At 43.6% G+C, this 21,905-nt stretch overlaps 1 protein-coding gene across 1 annotated transcript; it reads left to right on the top strand.

Annotated features, from left to right (window-relative positions):
- The first annotated feature begins 431 nt into the window (after positions 1 to 431).
- On the top strand, positions 432 to 20,817 carry onecut3a (one cut homeobox 3a). Its single transcript, XM_067597256.1, has 2 exons — positions 432 to 3,029; positions 17,963 to 20,817. The coding sequence occupies exons 1-2, from the start codon at positions 1,991 to 1,993 to the stop codon at positions 18,253 to 18,255; spliced, it is 1,332 nt and encodes a 443-aa protein (XP_067453357.1). The 5' UTR covers positions 432 to 1,990; the 3' UTR covers positions 18,256 to 20,817.
- The last annotated feature ends 1,088 nt before the right edge of the window (positions 20,818 to 21,905 follow it).

Here is a 21,905-nt window from a genome sequence, read left to right as displayed (position 1 = left end):
TCATTATTTGGGGAGAGGAGCTGCGTGCCAAGGCCACTGATATCACAATTCATCAGCGAAGTTATGGATGGACTTGGCCTCACTGTTGGTAAACACTGGTCAGAGGAATTATTTTACGCAATTTGCAAATGATTAGTGATGCACTTAGATTGTTGGACAAAATTTTTTTTTGGCCTCATTTTACATAACATCGGTGTAAATGCCAAGACTTTCCACTTGGTATAACAGTGTTCACATAAAGGCCTGAAGAGGGCTTAACACACACACACACACACACACACACACACACACACACACACACACACACACACACACACACCCCACGATGTGTCCAAACATGTCTAAAACATATCACAGAGATGTCTCGGCACATCTCACCCATCAGGCTTGACACAACAATTACATACAATAATACAACATTACAGCCCTGCAACACTATATGTTTGTGACATGTTACACCTCGCAATGTTACACAAATTAAATTCAATATCAGCACACATTTTCAGTCTCTTACTGCAGCCACTTCACTCAAACAACTGAATATTGGATTATTGCACCAGATTGTACAGGTGTTCATGATATTGTTGGGAGCTGGAAAAATGCCTGACATGAATAAAAATATATGGTGTTTATAGAGGGAAAACTATTTTGACAACTTTATAGGCTGCTCTGCTCGGTTTACACCCAAAACGCCCTTTACAGAATCCAATTCTTCAATGTGTTGCTATATCGCATCCATATTGCGGGGCTCCTGCAATAGGCACCAGCCTATCGATGCATCTCCTGATCCATACACACTTTGACACTGATGGATTGCTGACCTGGATTGACGTCAGCGAGCAGCAGTAAGTTTCATACACAAGTTTGTAAGGCGTGAAACATTATGTGAGAGTCGTATGGGAGAGAGTTTGATTTTCATGGCCTGAATCCGGAGGAGCAAAGATGCGAAAGGGGGTCAAAGCCTGGAGGCTATGATGAAATTACACTGGACAGATTTATTCAGTAACATTTTGCTGAAGGAAAACAAAAATATCATTTGTAAGGAAAAGTTGTGAATGAAAGCTTACAGTTTATTTTCCAGATTTCAAAAAGAGAAACTTAAATAAACTGATTGTGCGATTACACGTATTCTTATGGAACTACAACTGCAATGAGTCTATCAGCATCAATAAATGATGCATATTTCAATTTATGAAAAAAGACTGAAAACCTATCAAAAAAAATGCCGGATGTTGTAAGCTTCATCTGCAAGATAAGTTGTGGTTTTCTCAGCACACTCGTGGCCTGATGTGACACATTAATATTTAACCTTCAAGAGAGGCATCACATGTGTTGGCGCCGTGTCAAACGGTTTTTATCAGAGAAAACAAGGAGCGGGTCCTGCTTATCCGCCTCAGTGTAAACGTTGCACACACTGCTCAGGATTGCAGCGGCGCTCATGATAGGCCGCCTGTTGTTTTATCTTCATAAGTGTCTAATGCAATCTTTTTCAGGAATTTGAGGTTCACAGTTTGCAACATAAAGCGCAACCCATGACATGGGGGGCCAGTGACGTCAGATTGGCCCCAGACAAGAGTATACGCGAGTGCGAGGATACGCAACGGGGGCGCGCACGTGCGCACAGGCTCGGTCTCATCTTGACATGAGCGCGGGCACGTCAATATACACACAGAGAGCAGAGCAGCGCTTTGGGTATAGTAGAAGGTGCTCTACAGCGGAAGAAATCCAGGCAGGCGCAGACACCTTCACACACTGAGCAGAGGTTTGCGGCACAGTTGTGTGGCGGCCGGGACCCGATCTTTTAAAACCATGCTGGATTGACTGCAGAGAGGCAACTACAATCAATGGCTTGGCTTTGAAATCGTTCAAAATTTATTGGAAAGGAGTGTGAGACAGAGCGACAGTGAGAGAGGGAGAGAGAGGGGGAGAGAAGCGAGGGAGAGAGCGAGAGAGTGGCGAGAGGGGTGGAAATAAAGATCCTTTTGCAACGATGGAGCTTACAATGGAAAACATTGGAAATCTGCACGGTGTATCTCACTCCCATCAAACGAGCGACTTAATGAACTCCCCACACGCGCGCCAGTCGTCGGCGTCGCATCGGAACTTGGTGTCGCACGGACGGTCAGCCATGGTGTCCAGCATGGCCTCGATACTGGAGGGAGCAGGGGACTACCGCACAGACCACGCTTTGTCTGGCCCCTTGCATCCGGCAATGACCATGTCGTGCGACTCCGGGATGAGCCTGAGCAGCACCTACACCACGCTGACGCCGCTGCAGCACCTGCCCCCCATATCCACCGTTTCGGAGAAATTTCACCATCCACACCCGCATGCTCACCATCATCCGGCGCACCAGCGACTTGCGGCCGGGAACGTCAGCGGCAGCTTCACCCTGATGAGGGACGACCGAAGCCTCGCATCAATGAGTAACCTCTATGGCCACTACCCCAAAGACATGTCCGGCATGGGGCAGCCTCTGTCCCCTCTGTCCAACGGTCTGGGGTCTTTGCACAGCTCCCAGCAGACTCTCAGCGCCTACGGTCCTGGAGCTCACCTCTCCAACGACAAGATGCTCTCCTCGGGGGGCTTCGAGTCCCACGCAGCCATGCTGTCCCGGGGCGAGGAGCACCTGGCCCGGGGTCTAGGGGGCCACGGGGCCGGGCTCATGACATCCTTGAACGGCATACACCATCACAGCCATCCGCACTCTCAGGCAAACGGGTCCATGCTATCAGACCGGGACAGGCAGACGGTGGTGGGAGGCGGGCAGGGAGCTGGGTCAGGGCAGGTGGAGGAGATAAACACCAAGGAGGTGGCACAGCGAATAACAGCAGAGCTCAAGCGCTACAGCATCCCCCAGGCCATCTTTGCTCAGAGGATCTTGTGCCGGTCCCAGGGAACTCTGTCTGACCTGCTGAGGAATCCTAAACCGTGGAGTAAACTCAAGTCTGGCCGGGAGACGTTCAGGAGGATGTGGAAGTGGCTCCAGGAGCCCGAGTTCCAGCGGATGTCGGCGCTCAGGCTTGCAGGTGAGTGAGGAGACAGCTCCCAACCTGAGTGATGTGGAGGGATCAATTAGAAGTCAATGTGGCGAGACTGTCAATAGCTGCTCAAACCGACATTACTAGAAGTTATTAGTCGATTGTATCGAGTAAAACTTCATCATGACAGTTGGGGTGTTAAATGTTGAGGGAAATCTATATTTTGATTGATGCTACAATCCATGATAGTATAAACAGACGCTGTGCAACACTGGAAGTGTTATAAACAAAAGACAGGAGGCACCTCTTAAAAGTAGACCTGGTGCAAACTGGGCCTGACAGGTGTGTGTGTTTTTACGCAGACATATAGCAGTTTTACGCACGGACATAAAGCACGGATACACACATCCCTCTCCTTCTGTCTCCCTATTTTTCACTCTCTCTCTCTCTTTCTCACACACACACACACACACACACACACACACACACACACACACACACACACACACACACACACACAAGAGAAACAGACCAAACAAAGGAAATCAAAGCAGGATGTGAGCAAAGCTGATTACATCTCACAGCTATTACTTTAAAGTAAAACCAAATCTACACTTTGAAATGACTTCAACTCAAACGCTCAGCTTTTTTACTTTGGACTCATGAATCAAACAAACTTTATGCAGTACTTTGGCACTTCCGCTGTCAAATAAGCGCGTCGTTGCAAACAAGGATCGTCTGAGGCCTGGCCAAAGAGTCGGGGGAGCATGACCTCTTATGGATCAATATTTCAGGTCCAGGCGTCCCCTTTCAGAGGATCGCACTGATAAATTATCGATTTGGATCTGAAAGACAGAGACACAAGCAGATGCGTCTTTCTCTGGTCTGTGTTGTCTCCTGCACTCTGGGTCTCTCCAAACTTGGTTTAGGGCCTGTTTCTTCTTTCTGAGACTGAGAAATGGTGTTTATTGTGGCTTGTGAGATTATGGGCTCATTGGGATGTGAAGACAGAAAGGACTGGACATCCTTTCTGTTCAGGAGGAGACAAATTGTTTGACACAAACCTCCCTTCTCTCCATTTTGTCTTTCTGCATGGTTCATCTCTTTCATCTATGGTTTTGATTTTTATTACGCACAGATTGTGATTTGATCCAACATACCCGCCCCCTTTAAACCCTTTAACACTTACAACCTGATTAACAGGACGTAAATGGAAAAAGAGGAACGTCGCAGTGAGGTTAAAACAGAGATGTGAGTGAATGGTCCCTTCTCATTGATGTTTGTGTAAAGGCACTGTTTAGACGTGCGCTCCCAAACGTCAATCAGCTCTTCTGTGTCGTATTTCAGCGAACAGTTCAATTAAGCAGATATAGTGGCATATTTTAGTTCCGGTCAATGCCCTATTGAAAAGCACTTAATGGCATGTAAATTGTTCCTTTGCGCATTTAGTGGGGTTCTGGTAAATAAAGATTTAAACACTCCACAATTGTCTCTTTAAGTGCCACTGCTGTTAAAGCTAATTGGGCTGTGGGGTTTTATATCTTCCACACCCCGCATCAGGATAAAACCCCCCCGATTCAATTGACATGTTGGAGTGGCACAGTCCTGTGCAATGCACACCTCCTGCATATTTTAACGTGGTCAGGCCCAGGACAGCTCCGAGCAGGCAAGGTGTGTGCGTATGTGGATATTTATTCTCTATAGAGATGTGGAATTGAATTAAATCTGATCTTAATTTCATTCTGTGGCGATAGATGTTATCAACTCTCCTATTTTTTTTAAATAAATATTTTTCTTTCCTGAAAAGGCAGATTTAAAGCGCACATTGTGCTTTGTGAGCATCCTGGTGTCACAATAGTTCTTGGGGGTAAAAATCCAGTTGGGCTAAATGACAAATGACTTGTATGTAAATGCGCGGAGCAACATTTTACTTATTGCATTTAAAATCACCATTATCCTCAGTGCGCATGTGGGTTGGGAGTGGGAGTTGGGGGTGGGGGGTGGTTGGGCTGGGGGGGTTGTGATGCTGAAAGTGAGGCTGGGCCATACTCGCTCGGCCACATCAATCAATAAATTCAAATTACTATTCCAAATTCATCACAGTCACACAAATCAATGCAGCTGCCCTGCTTAGCTAATGTGAAAATGCCACTGTCTGCACACACACACACACACACACACACACACACACACACAGGACAATCCACTCCTGAAACGAAAAACATAGCAGAGATAGGCCAGTTTAGGGGGGAATGTGTCCTTCACGCTTAACATCTCCTAATGCAACGAGGGCAAAGACCCACAGGCTCTCCTACCTATTGTGCTCCTCATATGCAAACCCACAACACAGACATACATTTTCCAGGCACCTTAAAGTACATGTATCAGTCGACTTTTTGTAGAAATAAATAGGCAGCTTCATTGTAAAGCTACACGAGTAAGAAAGACGCGGGCGAAGTGAGGTTTGGAAAGCATTTAAAGATCGCATTAACGATGAAAACAATTCGTCTTTGCATCTGTGTTGAATTCCACACTCCATCTCAATGTATTTGGTCGGGTCAATACAGCCCTGATCGATAAGGATAGCCAGTGCATCTATCAATTATCCCGCCTCAGCACTCTCTCCCATTGGTCTCTCCCCCGGAGCATGAGGGGGGAGGCGGGAGCCGGAAAAGGGGAGAAAGAGGACAGCTGTTAAAAAAAAAAAAAAAAAACGCTGTTGCACACCTCACCTTTTCTCTCTCTCTCTGCTGTGATCATGCTCCATTTCTTGTGTGTATAGTGAACTCTCAATGTGGCTTTTGGGGTTTGAGTCATACAATCATCCGGGTTTTTCCAGAAATATGCTGGAAAACACTGAAAATATTCAGTTACTGTGACACAGGCGCCCATCCTACATCCTAATTCTTTCCTGTGACAGTGATGAGGTGCCATGGCATGCCGAGGTCCCCTTTCCACACGCACAAAAAAAAAGCGCAGTTGGTTCATTTCCATTTGAATGGCCGGGGCACGTGCCAGGGTGTGCAGGTCAAGACCCACAGGACACAGAGGAAAAACATTGTTGGGAATGAGGGTGGGAGGCCTCCTTTCATGTTTCAATGGACTACACGCAGTTTACACAGGCCTAATCCTGGAGCAATATCATCCCCCATCCCCCACATCCCCCGTCCCCTTTCCCCTCTGCGCCCGCACCACTGCCAGGCCCATCTTCATTTTCCTTGGTAAATATATTTTTATTGGGCCTTTCTTACAGGCTGTGCTCTTAATTGTAACCACTTTTTAGACTGTTAAAATTTTTGAGTTAAAGCCACTTTTTTCTCTTTGGTTGCAACAAACTGATAAAAATGTGAATATTCCAGAGGAAAGAAGGTGTAAATTATTGCTTTTGTACAAATACAGATTCATCTTAGTGTTTGTGCGTTATATTAAGAAGGTTACAGGCTGGTTATAGCCTTTTATGGCCCATTACAAAGCATTCAGAATGTGCAGCACATACTTTTCTCCTGCAGGTCAGTGTTCTTGTTTCAGGCGCTGTCCAGAGTGCTGAACTATCCGTCCATCCACACTGAACTGCGGGGTCTTCTCTCTGTTTTGAGGACAGTTCAAGGTGGTGAACTGGACTTTTACCAGTACATAGTTAATAGCATTCTTGTAGGCCCTAAACACCATTATTTCATCCAACAGCTTCCAACCATCGATCAATATTACAATCTACAATCGCGTCAATCACACTCTCCTACTTTCCAGTCCAACACGAAGCAAACCGGGGTTTCCATTTAAATCACATCCCAAGCTTTTTCTTTTTTTTTTTTTAAAGGGGGAAGCTGAGGAACACAAACTGGGATGTATTTTAGGATGTTCAACAAAAATATCCAAGAGCAACAAAAATAGTCAGGAGTGGTGTTCTTTTTTTGGTCATGTAAGGCAGGATAATGGGTTTAATTGGATAGGGCATTAAGATGTGATTGATGCGGGATAATTTAAAACAGGATTTTTTTTTCTCATGAAGAGATGGCTTGATGTTACCTTGCGAAATGATCGATTGGTACTTTAATAATTGATGTGTGAGGGGAAGATAGGGGAGTAAACAGTGCAGCTGCGGTTTCAGAGCCTCGTTCCTCGTTAAGCACAGCAGCGTGTGCTGTAGCTAAGTACTGAGACACGCATGTACAACCATCGCCTTTGAAATCCTCTGGTGGGAGAGCAACAGTCATTTTCTCGAGGTTATACCTCGAGGCTATTTTGCTTAAATCCCGGGTTCAGTGCAGCACATACCAGATGAAATGACATCTCACTCCTTGCATCATTATCTGTAACCCGCCACGAAGAGACTGGCTGTGTGTGCAATTAATCCAACTTTAAATTAGCATAAATCTTCATTTTGTAGCCTGATATGAATATTCATTATTGGATGCATCATGGAGGATATAGGGGAATGAGGACTTTTGAGAGAAACATCACATGCGCCCTAAAAATGATTGATTTTGTTTATCTTGGCTGTTTGAGAAGCCACAGCTCTCCATTTCTATTTTCTTTTTTTTTTTTCTTATTCTTATTTAACGCTGCATGGCTGCATAAGATGGGATAATATCATAGCAGCAGCTACAGCCTGCGTACGTGTCGCCTCCCCGTTTCTTCTCTCCTGTGTGTATGTGATCGGGATGTAGAGTGCGTCTGCGCCACATTGTTAAGGCCGATCTGGCGAGCCCTGAATCTGTATCGATTTCCATTCCCCGACCTCTCCTTTTCCATCTCTGGAGCTGCGCCATGCAGCCATGCAACCCCCTCCATCTCCAGCGTGCAACCCCATTTCTCCCATTAACAGCTCACCCTTCATAACACACAACAGAATGACTAATAAACGCGTGCTCTCACGCTGCCTTGTTGCGCACCTCGCTGCCTAAAGAGATGCTGACTTTTTAAAAAACGGAGAGGTTTTTAGTGGTCCTCTTTTAATTCTGCCATACAGAAGGATTAGCAGCGTGAGACAACTTAAAGTTCACAATCGTTTAACCTCTTTCTCGCTCATTATACATCCCACCCACACTGTTCCGTCCTGCACACACAGCTCCGACCGCGTCGACCTTATTATTCAAGAATAATGTAATTTTAATAGAAGTCAGATTTGTCTACACAGCGGCGGCTGAAGCAGGAGCCTGCGCTGTCTACCACATTTTCACCCATTCCTCTCTGCACAAACACACCAAACACACACATACACACACCTCGGTCCAATTCACACGGGGTGGGGGGTGGGGGGAGGGAGGGCTGCTTTGCAATTATACATGCAGTAGAGGTCTGGACTCAGTACAGTCTCGAATACCGTCTCTTCTATTTTAGATGATCAATTTCTACGCTACTCCGTCGCCCCCTCGCCAAACCGGATCGATAGGAGAGAATGACCTTTAAATCAAATTGCTGGCAGAGTCGACTGAATGCACGCGGCTAGCATCAAAGGGTTAATGCATGCCCACCCACCCCCCTCCTACCCACAACCCCCCCTGAAAAGTACAAAGGGCCCCAAAACTTAAGATAATCATAATTAAATCTTATTGTGCGTCCTTGTGCTGTGGAGTCAAATGGCTTCACAGAAGGATTTTAAAATGTAGGATGAACAGTGTGTGTGTGTGTGTGTGTGTGAAGAAAACAAATCATAGCCTACTGTATGTGTGTGTATGTGTGCGTGTGTGTGCGCGCGCGTGTGCGTGCGTGTGTGGCTTTTGACCTGCCACAATCTGCATTGGTTTACATAAGATTCAAAGCAGGTGACGGTTCCAAAGAGCAGGCTGTTGTGCAATTAAACATGTTGACCAGAGCACATCAGCAGGCTCATTGTGTCTACGGAGCTCAGCCCCGCTGTTATGTAACGCCGGGATGCCCCCAAAAAACTAGGTCTGCACTCATATACACGAGTCCTCCTCCTGTAATGCATTATAATGACCCTTTTTTAGTGATTATTTGACAGTTACAAAAAACACCAAAACATAGACTGAAGCGGTGAATTTTGCCTTAAACCCCTACCTCACCTACTTCCCACTGATTCATTATTTTATTCACGCTGGATGTCAACACTCAGATAACTGTGACTGTTTGACCTTCGCACATTAAAATGAAGCAGATGTTCCTGTTCCCACACAGTGAGGAGATAAGTAACGGATTACTTTTTTGGGGTGGGTGAGGAAAGCCTCCGCTGGGTGGAAATCTGTGTGCAGAAGCAGTAGCAGCGGTGAGTGTGTGTGAGCACACTGGCTGCTTATCTGACGCACTGACAGGCCATCGGTTATTAAAGGCCCGATAATGGCTTGTTTAATACGCAGGCTAAGAACACAAGGCAAGGACACTGTCCACGCAATTAAAGAGAAGAGAATCCAATTGAAGACTGTTTCTATAAAAGCAAGGAGCCGTTTAATCACGCAGAGGTTGAAATCTTATCCTTAAATCGAGAGAAAGATTCATGCATGTAGAGACAGTTTATTCCACTTATTTCGCACGTGGATCCTCTTTAATTTTCATAGAAGAAGTGGTAATATTTTGGAGGAAAAATAATAAGAAAAGAAGGTATTACAAATGAAAATTAAAAATATATCTTCCAGATATAAAATGAAATGATCTCTGTCAAATTACTTCGCTCGTTAAAAGATTTTTTTTTTGAGATACATCTGTTAAAATTGACATTTTTGCAGTGAAGTCTGTACATTAGCCTCGTTTTGCAGAGTCGTTTATCTCTGCATGAGACCTCTAGAAATAAATCAGTAAGTTAAAACAGGAATATTTAAATTCTCCTCCTCACAAATCCTGTCTGGACCTCGTCGGGCCTTTTTTCAAAGGAGAGTCTACAGATGGTTTGTAAGGAAGCTCTGTAAGTCTTTCTGCAGGGTCGATCACAACAAAACCGCAAACACACACACACACACACACACACACACACACACACACACACACACACACACACACACACACACACACACACGCTTATCGTACCCACAGTTGCAACCCGAAACTCCGGTTGGGCAACCCCACACAGATCAACAAAGGAACAAAACGACTGTGAAATCAATTGATGAATGAATCGATGTCAGCCCATATAGCCTTTGTATTACATGTTATTAAATATAACGAACAGGCTGCGGGCTTATTCTGAAATTATTCATTTGTTTAATTTGTTGCTTTACTGAGCCGATGTGAAAAAAACAAACAAACTGACTTATTGTTTCTTCAGTCTTTAATTTATTGCAAAGTGTGTGTGTGTGTGTGTAAAGCAAAACATTTATTACAGGATAACAAATTGTAGTCATGTGTTTTGCACCCATAAACAAATACAATTCAGTTTATTATTATTATGATTATTATGATTATTATTATGTTATTATTATTATTGTTGTTGTTGTTGCTGTTGCTACTGGTGATTATGCTCATATAATTAATTATTAAGATGATTTGGGACTGTCTTGTAATAAATAAATAAATAAATAGGCTAATCATTTTAGCATCAGCATTTTTTTTAACCTATTTGCTTTACAAAATGTAATAAATCAAGCTTCGAGAAAATAAATCTGAATAAACCAAAATAAAAAAAAAATCAACCATAAAATTGACAAATTCTTGAAATTTGCTACAGAAAGACATAACATTTTTATTTACTGCAATCTAATATGTGTGTTTTTCGGTTTTTGTTTATTTTGCATTGGGGGAAAATAGATCACATGAATGCATTTAGGTCACTGAGTTAAAGGATTGAGTTATAATATTTCTGTTGCCTCTCGTCGCATATTGAAAATCTGTCTGTGTTCCTCTGTGGAGAGAAAACAGTGTCATCATGTCTGCTGCTTCTCCTGCGACAAATCAGAAATGAGCAGAGAAGTGACAGCTGACATTTAAAGGAAATGAACACATTTCTGAATTGTGGTGCAACTTTTTCCTCAACGTGTACACCTCCTCATTAAATAAAAATAGAATGTAAATATAGAATATAGAAGGGTTCAACTTTGACCTCTGAATATCCGACTGGTCCCGCGAGACTTTGGTGATCATATGTGTAAAAAAGTAATTTAGTTTAGACCATGAAAGAGCTTCTGATAGATTTACGCAGCTTTAAAAAGTGTGTAAACTCTTTACAGCAAATGAAAAGGCGGTTAAAGGAAATTTGGGTTTTCAGATCCGCATGGACCCGAGACACACAGCCCTGCATGTAGGTCTACTGAGTCCCACAGAGGCAGCTTTAACATGCTATGTGTTTAAATGTTAATTAATTATATCCACTGTGCATGAGACGATTTTTTAAAAAAAAAAAGATTTAAATAGTATATTAATTAATATTTTATCATGTTTTGTGAGCAAATATTTATTTTTAATATTGATAAGCCAATAAGATTTCAGTCACACTCGCCTAATTTGTCCATTACAATCCGGATTCATCATTTTCTGTCCAAATATCTCAAAGTAAAGAAGCTGAATGAATTACAGAAAAACGTCACAGCGGGCACACACACACACCTGTTGTCTGTGGCTTCACCGGGTGGGAAATGAAAGCGTGCAGGCCTGAGTGTCTCTTCGAAATCATTACCGCTATCACGCATAACTGGTCAAAGCAATTATGAACGGAATCAATGATAATCGCAGTTAAGAGTATCACTCCAACCACGGACCCATTCATACAAATAACTGGCACATGCAGACAAGGCTGCTATTAAACTAGCAGAAAAAAAATAAAATATTAATAATAATGCGGGTTCAAATCCAGTCGTACGCTTCTTTCAATCATGCGCTTAAATGGCTGAGTGCGTTTAATTATCTAAAACCTCATAAGGAGCGTGATCATCGCAGCAGCAGTCGTTACTGATTATTGAGTTTTTTTGGCACTATATAATTTCTGAGGGTTTACCACTGTGCTGCTAATAACACATTGAGGTTTAGAAAACAGACTAGTGAATAAAAATATATTTCTCAGGTGCGCACAGGAAACCAAACTGACACAGAAAACATAAAATTGGCTGATACAGTATATTAATATTATGTCTAAATGAAAAAAAAAACCAACCTGATAGATGATACAGCAAATGTTGCAGCTGAATCTGACTATAAGGTGGGATGTGGGCGAAGGTGTAACTGAGTTCAGGTTGAGTTTTATTGAAGTGGTGGAGAAATGCCTCGCAGCTGAGTCGCGGGAGAAAGCAAACAAGCAAATTGTGTCGCTTTATAAGTATATTAACACCAATTCTCACTCATTACATTAAGGAGTATTGAGCTGGAAGTGTTCTGGTCTGGCGAGAGTGAGAGAGCTTGGCACTGCCCTACAGCCTTGAATGGAATAAATGCCACAGCACAGACATGCGCGCTGCCATCAATCTTGGGCAACAGCCCATGCGAAACAGCAGCGACGTTACTTAATAAATGGATTGAAGGCTAAACATCAAATTGCCCAATCATGCTTCTTACAATACACGGAGAAGAGTGCAACTACAAGCAAACTGGCCCTGCAGTGAGGACAGGGGCTGCCTCCCAACAATAAACGGGCTGCAGTGTGTGTGTGTGTGTGTGTGTGTGTGTGTGTGTGTGTGTGTGTGTGTGTGTGTGTGTGGTGTGTGTATAAAGGCACCGAACCGTAACCGGTAAACATGTTTATTGGTAAATTAATTAAATCAGCAGACGTTGACCCTGTCTGTTTTACAGGGATCAGGAACAGAAAAGGGGGCTTCAGGATTGAATTTGCAAACCGTGAGGAGAGTTTGGAAGAGCGGGAGTCTTTTCTGATGCGTAATCATGGTTTCATAAAACACTAAAGGCACAATATTAGGCGGTTTGACTTTCTCATTATGAGCAGGAAGGGCAGCGATGATCAATAAGTGATTAATGCTCATGGTGGACTCACATCTTCAGGGACAGATAACTGAAGACAGCTGCTAGTACGCACAGTAAACACAGGTGGGACAGGTGAGTCTCAGCGTCATGTTTGACGCCGTAATTTAGTTATTTCCCTCTCTCTCTCTGATTTGGATCATCGTGCTTCCTTCCTGCCGTGTTCTCTGCGTCTCCTTCCCTTCATGAATCTCCTCTCTCTAGGCCCACTCCCCCTCCGAGGCATAATTAATTGGACGAACTGAATTTCACACACGAATTATTCACGAATCTATCGATCGATATTGAACACCCAGGGCCTTTCTCTTAACCTCGCTTGGTTTGTCGTGAAGCAAAGAATATTAATGTCATCAGTTGGGGTGGGGGGACGTTAGGTTGGGGAGGGGGGCATAAAGGGCATAAAGGATAAGTTGAAGAATCACTCCTTAAAGAAATTGATAGTTTATCAGATAGGTTGCTTGACCATAAAAGCCCTTGAACTGACATTCACGAGGATTAACTGATCTTCTACTTTGTATTCATGGAAACAACAAAAAAAAACAATAATATTACACTAATAATACAGGCTACTGAATAATAATGTATAAGATTGGTTGAACAGTGAACATGAGGTAAACATGGCTTTGTTAATCAGTCTCTCTGTGTTTGTGAGGAGCCTGAGGGATCCATTTAAAGTAGGTCAGCTCCTGTTCAGCAGCTCCACATTGCGAGTTATAGAAATTACATTTCTGTCTGGCCGTGCAGCAGCGGGGTGTACACCTCAGGAAACACTCAGCACCAAACATCTCTGCTCCTGTCCGGTCGCTCTTTGTGCATGAGTTTATGTCCGTCTCTCTGCTCGTTGCCTACTGTAGCTCTAAAAGCTGCAATGATCGATTTTTTTTTCTCTTTTCTACGCCGAGCTTGGTTCAGTAATCAGGGCCCCCTTCCTCACCGATCGATCGATATTGATTACTAAATCCAGCGCCTGTAGCAAAGGCAGCGCACTATGGCGCCCCGTGCAGCCGGGCCACGGCGAGAGCGACACCTGCCGACCGAAACGGCACAAAGCACATTGTCGATGGTGAGGAAGGACGTGACTGGAAAGATGTAGAGAGAGAGGCTGAGACACATCAACACTTATCGCTCAAAATACATTTATGCTGTTTTTTCAGTCACATTTTTAGGAGTTTAAAGAGAACAACGTCCTAAAAACTGTAATTAATAATAGTGACATGCAGTGTGTTTCCTAAGCTAAGATTTGTACCTACATGAAAAATAAACCCATCTGTAGATTTTTCGAGGAATCATCTTTTAGTAGCTAGATAAATCCATGTTGATTTTACGCTTTTTAAAGACTATTTATGAAAAGGAAAAGTATTTTTTACTTATAAGAAATTAGACACAAAAGGCAAAATAAGTCCAAATGTGTTTATAAAGCTAATTCGATGCATTTTGTTTTCCAGAGAAAAAGAAAAAAGTTTATTGTTTACACAGAATTTTAAAAAATACATTTCATGTGAAGGGACAGTGTGTGTGTGTGTGTGTGTGTGTGTGTGTGTGTGATTGTACCTGTGTGCAGCCACACGTCAGGAAAAACCAGAGGTAGGTGAGGTCTTCAGGTCAACTCGAAGCTACATAAAATAAATGGAAAATTAGTCTGGACTTAAATATTGAGATAGTTATAAATCTATATGATAATATTATTGATAGTATTGCTCTGCCAAGAAAAACAGAAAAATTGATCTTAAAGAATGCAGGGTCTAATACAAAAATATTATATAATCAGTTCCCATGAAATAATTCACATTTTTAAAATACGATTCAGATATCACACATCAGGTACATAATGTAAGTCAAAATGTGTCAAAAAGTAATATGTAAAATATTTCACCTCTCTCTTCTTGGCATTGATGCCTCACATGTTTGTAAAATTAGATTTTTTACATTATTCCAGCAATGTCTTAGAGACGGCATCAATCGCCTTTTTCCTATGTTCAGAAAGATGCTCGGTGATGTCGAGGTCTGGCAATTGTGGAGGGAAAGCTGTGCATGTCAGCACTCCTTTCTGGTCCTCCTTGGACATCAAACAGGCCTGGTATAGAGCTTCGCTGCATGTTTAGGCTCACTGTCCTGCTGGGAAACGAATCCTTCTCCACACATGTACAAGCCAGAGGGGATGGCAGGCCTTTGCTGAGGAGAGTGGAGTCAGTGGAGCTGACCCAGTGCAAATGTGGAATAAGCCTGGACATTTCTAAAATCATGAATCCTCACATAAGCTCTCTGTTCTTCGGCCTTTAACAGTGAAATTTTGGTATTGTTTTGTAGATGAAAAATTCTTGAGACATGGTTTAGAAGCTGCTTCCTCCATCAAGGCTGCACATTTCCTAACATCTTTTGACTGTACTTGTAGCTTGAGTATGGTCTTATTTCCTCAGCTGTTTTTTTGTCTCAGATGCATACATTTTCCTCTTTTCATATAGATACTAGCTTGATATCTTAGTATGGTTTCTTTATTGTATGTTAGTATGTATTGTGATGCCTCATGTCTTAAAACTAAGAACAGGTTTGGTGCTGGTGTAGCTTTTCACCTCTCAAGGGAATAATTTGACCCCCAAAGGATTCATTAATCACAGAACAGGTGACACTAAAGCATCAACAACTGTATTCATTTAGTCAGAATCTGCTTAAATAATTCACACGATATATCCGAGGATAATGCATATATTCATGTTGTATAAAAACAACTTAAAGGTTTAATGTCTATCAGTTACAACTGATGTATGCTTGAATAAGAAGCATGAAATGAGCAAACTGAGTGCATTTTAAAAAAACTAATTATAAACATTTCTTGGTCGTGGACTACAATGGTTTTTTTTTAAAGATGTTGTCATATTGATGAATGACAATAAATAAATCAATTTGCCAATAAATCCACCATAATGAGCCGTTCTGCCAGTGTTTTGTCCCTGCAATTATCTGGTTTTGTATGTGGTTGTAGGTTGGTGTCACCAGAAGACACGAGTGTTCGGGGTTTTGCTGTCATTATATTTGGAGGAATTTAATTCAATAAAAAGGACGAGAACAGATGCAGGATGTTATTGTGACGTCTCACCGGCTTTCATAATCTGTTCTTCTTGTCCTGAAAAATCTGACCTGCTGCGACTTAACTCACCGGGACGCTGTGAATCATTTCTGCTAAAATCCAAAACCATAAAATGACATCACCATCATCTTCCTCCTCCTCCCTCCCATCACCATGACTACCCTTACTACCATCAATAAATCAAATTATTATATACGGCGATGATAATGATATACATACTGTACATACAAGCATGCATTCGGACAAATTTGTATGTGGCATATTAGCATGTGTGCATTTGCGTGATATAAATAAATATATAGCTGCAGTGTTGATGTGAAATATGAATATGATGGATGGGCTTGTGTGCAGGTTAGACATCTGTAGTAAACAGATTGGACTGCAATGGCTGATCAATGGGCTCTGTTCCACTGTAATTAGACACACAGCGCCACTGCTTGGCTCCAGCCACTTCAGCATAATCACAACCTCCCCCCGAACACACACACACACACACATACAAACACACACACACACACACACACACACACACACACACACAAGTAGAACACAAGCTCATGCAGGAACATAAAAAAATCTGTCCTTAAATGCATCAAGACACACACACACACACACACACACACACACACACACACACACACACACACACACACACACACACACACACACACACACAGCATGAGAGTGAGACATTATTGAAGGCGGGTATGAAAGTATCAGACAATACCAAATGGCAGCAGGTGGAGACCCCACAGGGATGGCATCTTTCTCTCTCTTTCTCTCTCCAATTTGCTCTCGTTTTATTGAGACAGTAGGGAGGCTGAGAGGGACACACAGTCCGTTCTGGCAGGATTCGATCCTCAGCCAGCAGGGGAGCGTGTGGCTGCAGAGGTGGTGCCTTAACCTTCCACACAACTTCCACGCAACTCCCACACCATCTCTGGGCGCCGTTTCTGCCTTTTACTCTCACACCCGTCTGCTTCTCTCCACCCGTCTCCTACAAATACTTTGAGTTACAGCACACTTACCCACAATACAACACTCTATTAACTATTAATTTCTATGTTCGCTACCTACAACCCCACCACCACCCTCTCTGCCCCCCCCTCCCAAACGTAAAAGAGTACACTCGGTGTGTTTTCTTTTGAAAATTGCTCTGTGTATGGGAAGGGGCTCATAGCAGCCGGTGCAAGCACCTCTCGAGTGTTTGGTGGTGGTGGGGGGGGAGTGGGTTATAAATACCCTCTCAGAGCTCAATAGAGTGGGCTCCAGTGGGCTCTGTTTGAAGTAGCAGACTGTAGACCTGCTGGGGGGGATTCTGACCTCAGTCCCTACAGAGAACCCCCCAATTCCTACAGCAAAGTCGGTCAATATTTCTCTTTCTCCTTCACTCGCCACCCCTCCCTTCTCCTCTCAGCTCCTCTCTTTGGTTCTTATACACACACAAATGCACACACTTTGTCTTACTCCTCCACCTTTTTTCTGTTTTTTTTTCCTTCCCGCTTTCTCTCCAACTTTTTCTTTCCCCGCGTCTGCCCCGCCTCTATCATTTACACACACACACACACAAACACACAATGCTTACTTTTGTGCAACAGTCACTCAGTCCCCCATTGCGACTCAAACTGCATTAATATTGAATCAAACAGCAGTGTCTCCAGCTAGCAGGCAACAGCCAGTCCCACACCCCCCCTCCTCGCTCACCCCATCTTTCTCTCACCGCAGGCTGGCTCCCTGTCTGCACTCTGCAGGATGGAAGGAATATTCCCACTGGGCAGGAGGCATGGATTAGCTTTAAATCAACTTTAATATGGCAATAGAGATGGAGCTGTAGAATCTCTCCTGGTGTATAAACTAGTTTTTATGTGTTTAAGTATTGGCTAATGATACATTTAGTTACTTTACTTCCCTCCACCTCCTGTCTTGTTATTTAGTAATAAAAATAATCACTTTTGTATATTTACCTTGCTTTGTGTTCTCTTTCCCCTCTTTGCCTCCCACTCTCATCCCTATCCCTCCAACCGCTGCCATCCACACCAAGCCTGCAAGCGCAAAGAACAGGAACAACACAAGGACCGCAACACGGCACCCAAGAAACAGCGTCTGGTCTTCACTGACCTGCAGCGCCGCACACTCATCGCCATCTTCAAGGAGAACAAGCGTCCATCAAAGGAAATGCAGATCACCATCTCCCAGCAGCTCGGCCTGGAGCTCAGCACCGTCAGCAACTTCTTCATGAACGCGCGCCGCCGCTGTGTGGACCGCTGGCATGATGACCATGGTACCAGCCCCGGGCAACCGGGCACATCCGCCACCACCTTCTCTAAGGCCTGAGAGGAGGAGAGGGCCTTCAGAGGGCTGGGGACCCAGGTTGGAACAACAGGCATGGGTAATTGGTGGTGAAACCTGTCTACAACAACCCTGGCCTGGACCGTCTGAATGTGTCCTCTGCCCGAAAATCCTTTGTGCCATGCAATCATCTTTTTTGTCAGTCAAAATATTTCAAGCTCTCACCTGAAACAAGCATAATCTAAAGGTGAATAGTGAAGTCAGGTCCACTCTGCATTACTCAACATAAGGACAATCATTGATTCTGTCTTTTTTGAAAGAAAATCATTTTTATGGCATCTTTGTTCCAGACAAAGTAAAGAGACACCAAAGATTTGACGTTTTTGTTGGACGGTATCAGACATAACGCTGGCCTCCTTCACCACCCAAGTAGCCACTGACTCTGCTTTTTCTCCCAACTCACCTCTTTGTGTCTGCCTCTTTACTCTCTTTCACATCCCCTCTACGCCGGCACACGGAAGCAACAAGGGGAAAAAGAACGGCAATAAATCTGACAGAACAGCACATAGCCTTATTATCCGAGCCCCATTCTGCACACACAAGGCCGTCATAAAGAAAACAACGCAGCCTATGAAAAAAACAACAAGGCTTTCCAATTCTCCGCCTCTACCTCCCCCCTCCTCCTGTAGTCTCCTTCATTCCTCGGCCAAAGGTATTCCCTGATGGCCGGCCATTTCAGAGAGCAGCTCAGCCTGATCATACGGAAAACTAATGAATTGAAAAATGAATCGATGCAGACAGAGAGAGCAGGGCCTTGACCCCTCCTGAAGGTGAAACTCAAGACGCTCAGCAGTAGATTCTCAGGTCTTCCAGGCCCAGGTCTATATTTTTTGCACAGATGTTGGAGGCCTGTAGGGAGACATGTCATTGTTACTCTTAGTCTGAGCCTCAAGTCTGTGTTTCTCTGACCAACAGGAGAGGTGGGTGAGATGTCTGGACATGCTCTTTGTTCTGCTGGGAGCTTTTCCTCTGATCAATAACTGAGAACCAAGCGACAACAACACGCACGGGCAACCAGCCAACTACATTACAGCTGCATAAGAAAAGCAGAATGTAAGAGGAGCACATGGAACCCAGTGGAGATGGGGACACAAAGGCCTCATAACAGCAGCAGCAGCAGCAGCAGCAGCACACCTCTCCCTCCCAGGTTCTGTCTGTGCTGGCAGAGCAACAGTGCCCCCTGCTGTCGACAGCAGAGACCTGCATCCAGCAGAGCAAGGGGGTTCAGAGCGGGAGGAGAGGGAGGGAAGAGCCACTAGATGCTGAGGAGAAGTCATGGCACAACACATTCAGGCCCTCACAGCTCTTTGAAGGCAGATCAATAGCTAACCATTATCCTATTGTTGTTCCTCATCCAACCAGCACTGGTGAAGCCCGAGGAGGGGGATGGTTAAACCGAACGCTGAAAACGCAGGGATTTAGCAAAGACAGGGATTTGTTTAGCCAACTTAAAATCTTAAAGAATCCACAAAACAGAGAAATTACACAGAGGGGACAGAGAAGTACAACAGAGTCAAATGTAACAGAAAGGCATACAGAGACAGACACATCTGAGGTGCAGTGGAGGTTTCTTTTCCCTTATTTTGGGAGGCTTCATATTTTGTCAAATCAACAGTTTCATAACGTAGAGCCGCCATTTTTCCATTCACTCATCTCATCTCCCAGCAGATGTGATTCAAACCAAATCTCCTGGTTATTCCCACACAAGGGTTATCAGTAGCTGACCCAAAGCTAACCACCACACTCAGCTGTCAAAATGCTACAATAATTAGTGCCAATGCTTACTGCCTTAATGCTAATCAGAGAATATGGTATAGGTTCACACACAGATACAGTGCGCCCCACTGATGACGGGCAAGTGTGTGCCATAGCAACCAACAATCAGCTTTTAACTGAATTAAAATATACTTTTTTAGTAAAAAAATAAAAAAAAGAATCAGATTTTAAGGCATACAATAACCAAACCTCAAATGACAAAGATACCACATATACAGTATGTGTTACAAATACAAAAACAAGTCTCCAACACATAACTGGACACATTCTGAAGCAGAAGAAAATCTCTCATTCTATCTTTGGTTCTCTACCTCCTCTGTCCCTCTAACCCCATTGCCCCCCTCTCTTTCTCTCTTCCTCTCTATATTGATGCGGGTATTTAATTAGTACCATAGACACAAAGTTTCTATTTCTTGTTACTATTGTGCTCTGTTGTGCATAAGTAAGGCACCTTGTTGATAAATCAAAAACAAAAAAGGAAGGACTTTTTAAAAGGAAAAACAAGTGGGATGCAAGGACCGAGGCCAATGAAGGACTTTTTTTTTTTTTTTTTGCATTCTATGTGAATATAAACTCGGATGAGACATTTACCGTGAGAAAGGAGAAAAAAAAAAAGAAAAACAGGGAGCTGCTCAAGAGAAGAATAAACAGCGGATGCTTTCTCTCTTTTGGCATTTCATGTCAGAACTGTGGTACTCTCAGCCCCCTTTAAGCTGAGCCCCAAGAATGGGGTAAAATGGAGGGGGACAAAACATGACCTCCAAATGTCCTAGCTGATTCAGTGTGTTTTATTGGAGGGTGTGTGGGGGTGGGGGGGGGAGGAGGAGTGTCGGGGGGTAAAGCTCGGGACTCAATAGTTATCTGTATGGTCTTAAGATGCAACTGTAGCATTTCCAACAATGTAGTCAGATTAGCGGTGCAGATTAGATAAGAGATGGTCATTGTCGAGGAGTTGATCGGGAGGTACTGACTAACTTCACGTTGCTGTAAGCAGTGAGTTAACGTCGCCAAAGGAAGATGAGCTAAAAATTGATTTGTGGTATACAGTTCAGTGAGCATAGGTAAATGGCTAGATTCAGCTCTAGGTATTAGGCTGACAAAATGACATTTGTTTGTAGTGAGAACCAATGTGGCTACCTCACTAAGCTGAGTGGTTTGTGAAACCGCCACTAATACCAAAGATACTGCAGCCTACCAGTCTGAAACTGCCTAGGGGGACAAAAACCAAAAAAAAAGAGCCCCCCCTCTTTGCCCAATACTGTTACAGACAGACACACTGACAACAACACACACACACACACGTTTGTACTAACAGCGCAGTCAGACTGCATCGTGCCACATAGGAGGAGGTGGCTGCCTTGCAGACAGAGTTGAGTGCCTTTTCCCTTCAACCACGGGTGGGACTGCACTGGAAACACACACACACACACACATACGCACACAGCATATAGCTGCACACCCATTTACAAACATGCACTCACATACAGACAATGCACCCATAATTGGATGGACAGAAAGGGGGGCCAAAGAGAGGGACACAGAGTGGGGGCTGTGTCAGCATTTTCTCCCATATTGACTTTCCATCTTGATACACTAGAATACAAGCACTTTATCATGTAGAAAGTCTATAAAACATTTTCTATACACTATTTATTTGAAACAAAATTATATGTTACTCCTTAATCTGTCAGAGTCTTTGTTACTGTATCTTCTAGTAGCTCACAGCCTTTGTGTTTTTTTCTTTTCTGCCTGCCCGGTGTGCTTATACTCTTCAGCCGCTTTACCTCTCTCGCATCAGAGATATTTTTGTGTAACAGAGAAAGAGGGGGGTAAAAAGGCAGGGGCTGTAAGCACTCAGA

The sequence above is a fragment of the Thunnus thynnus genome, chromosome 8 (genome assembly GCF_963924715.1).
Source record: "Thunnus thynnus chromosome 8, fThuThy2.1, whole genome shotgun sequence".
Classification (NCBI taxonomy): domain Eukaryota; kingdom Metazoa; phylum Chordata; class Actinopteri; order Scombriformes; family Scombridae; genus Thunnus; species Thunnus thynnus.
Note: the sequence above shows the minus strand (reverse complement) of the source record. Positions and strands in the feature narration are given on the sequence as shown.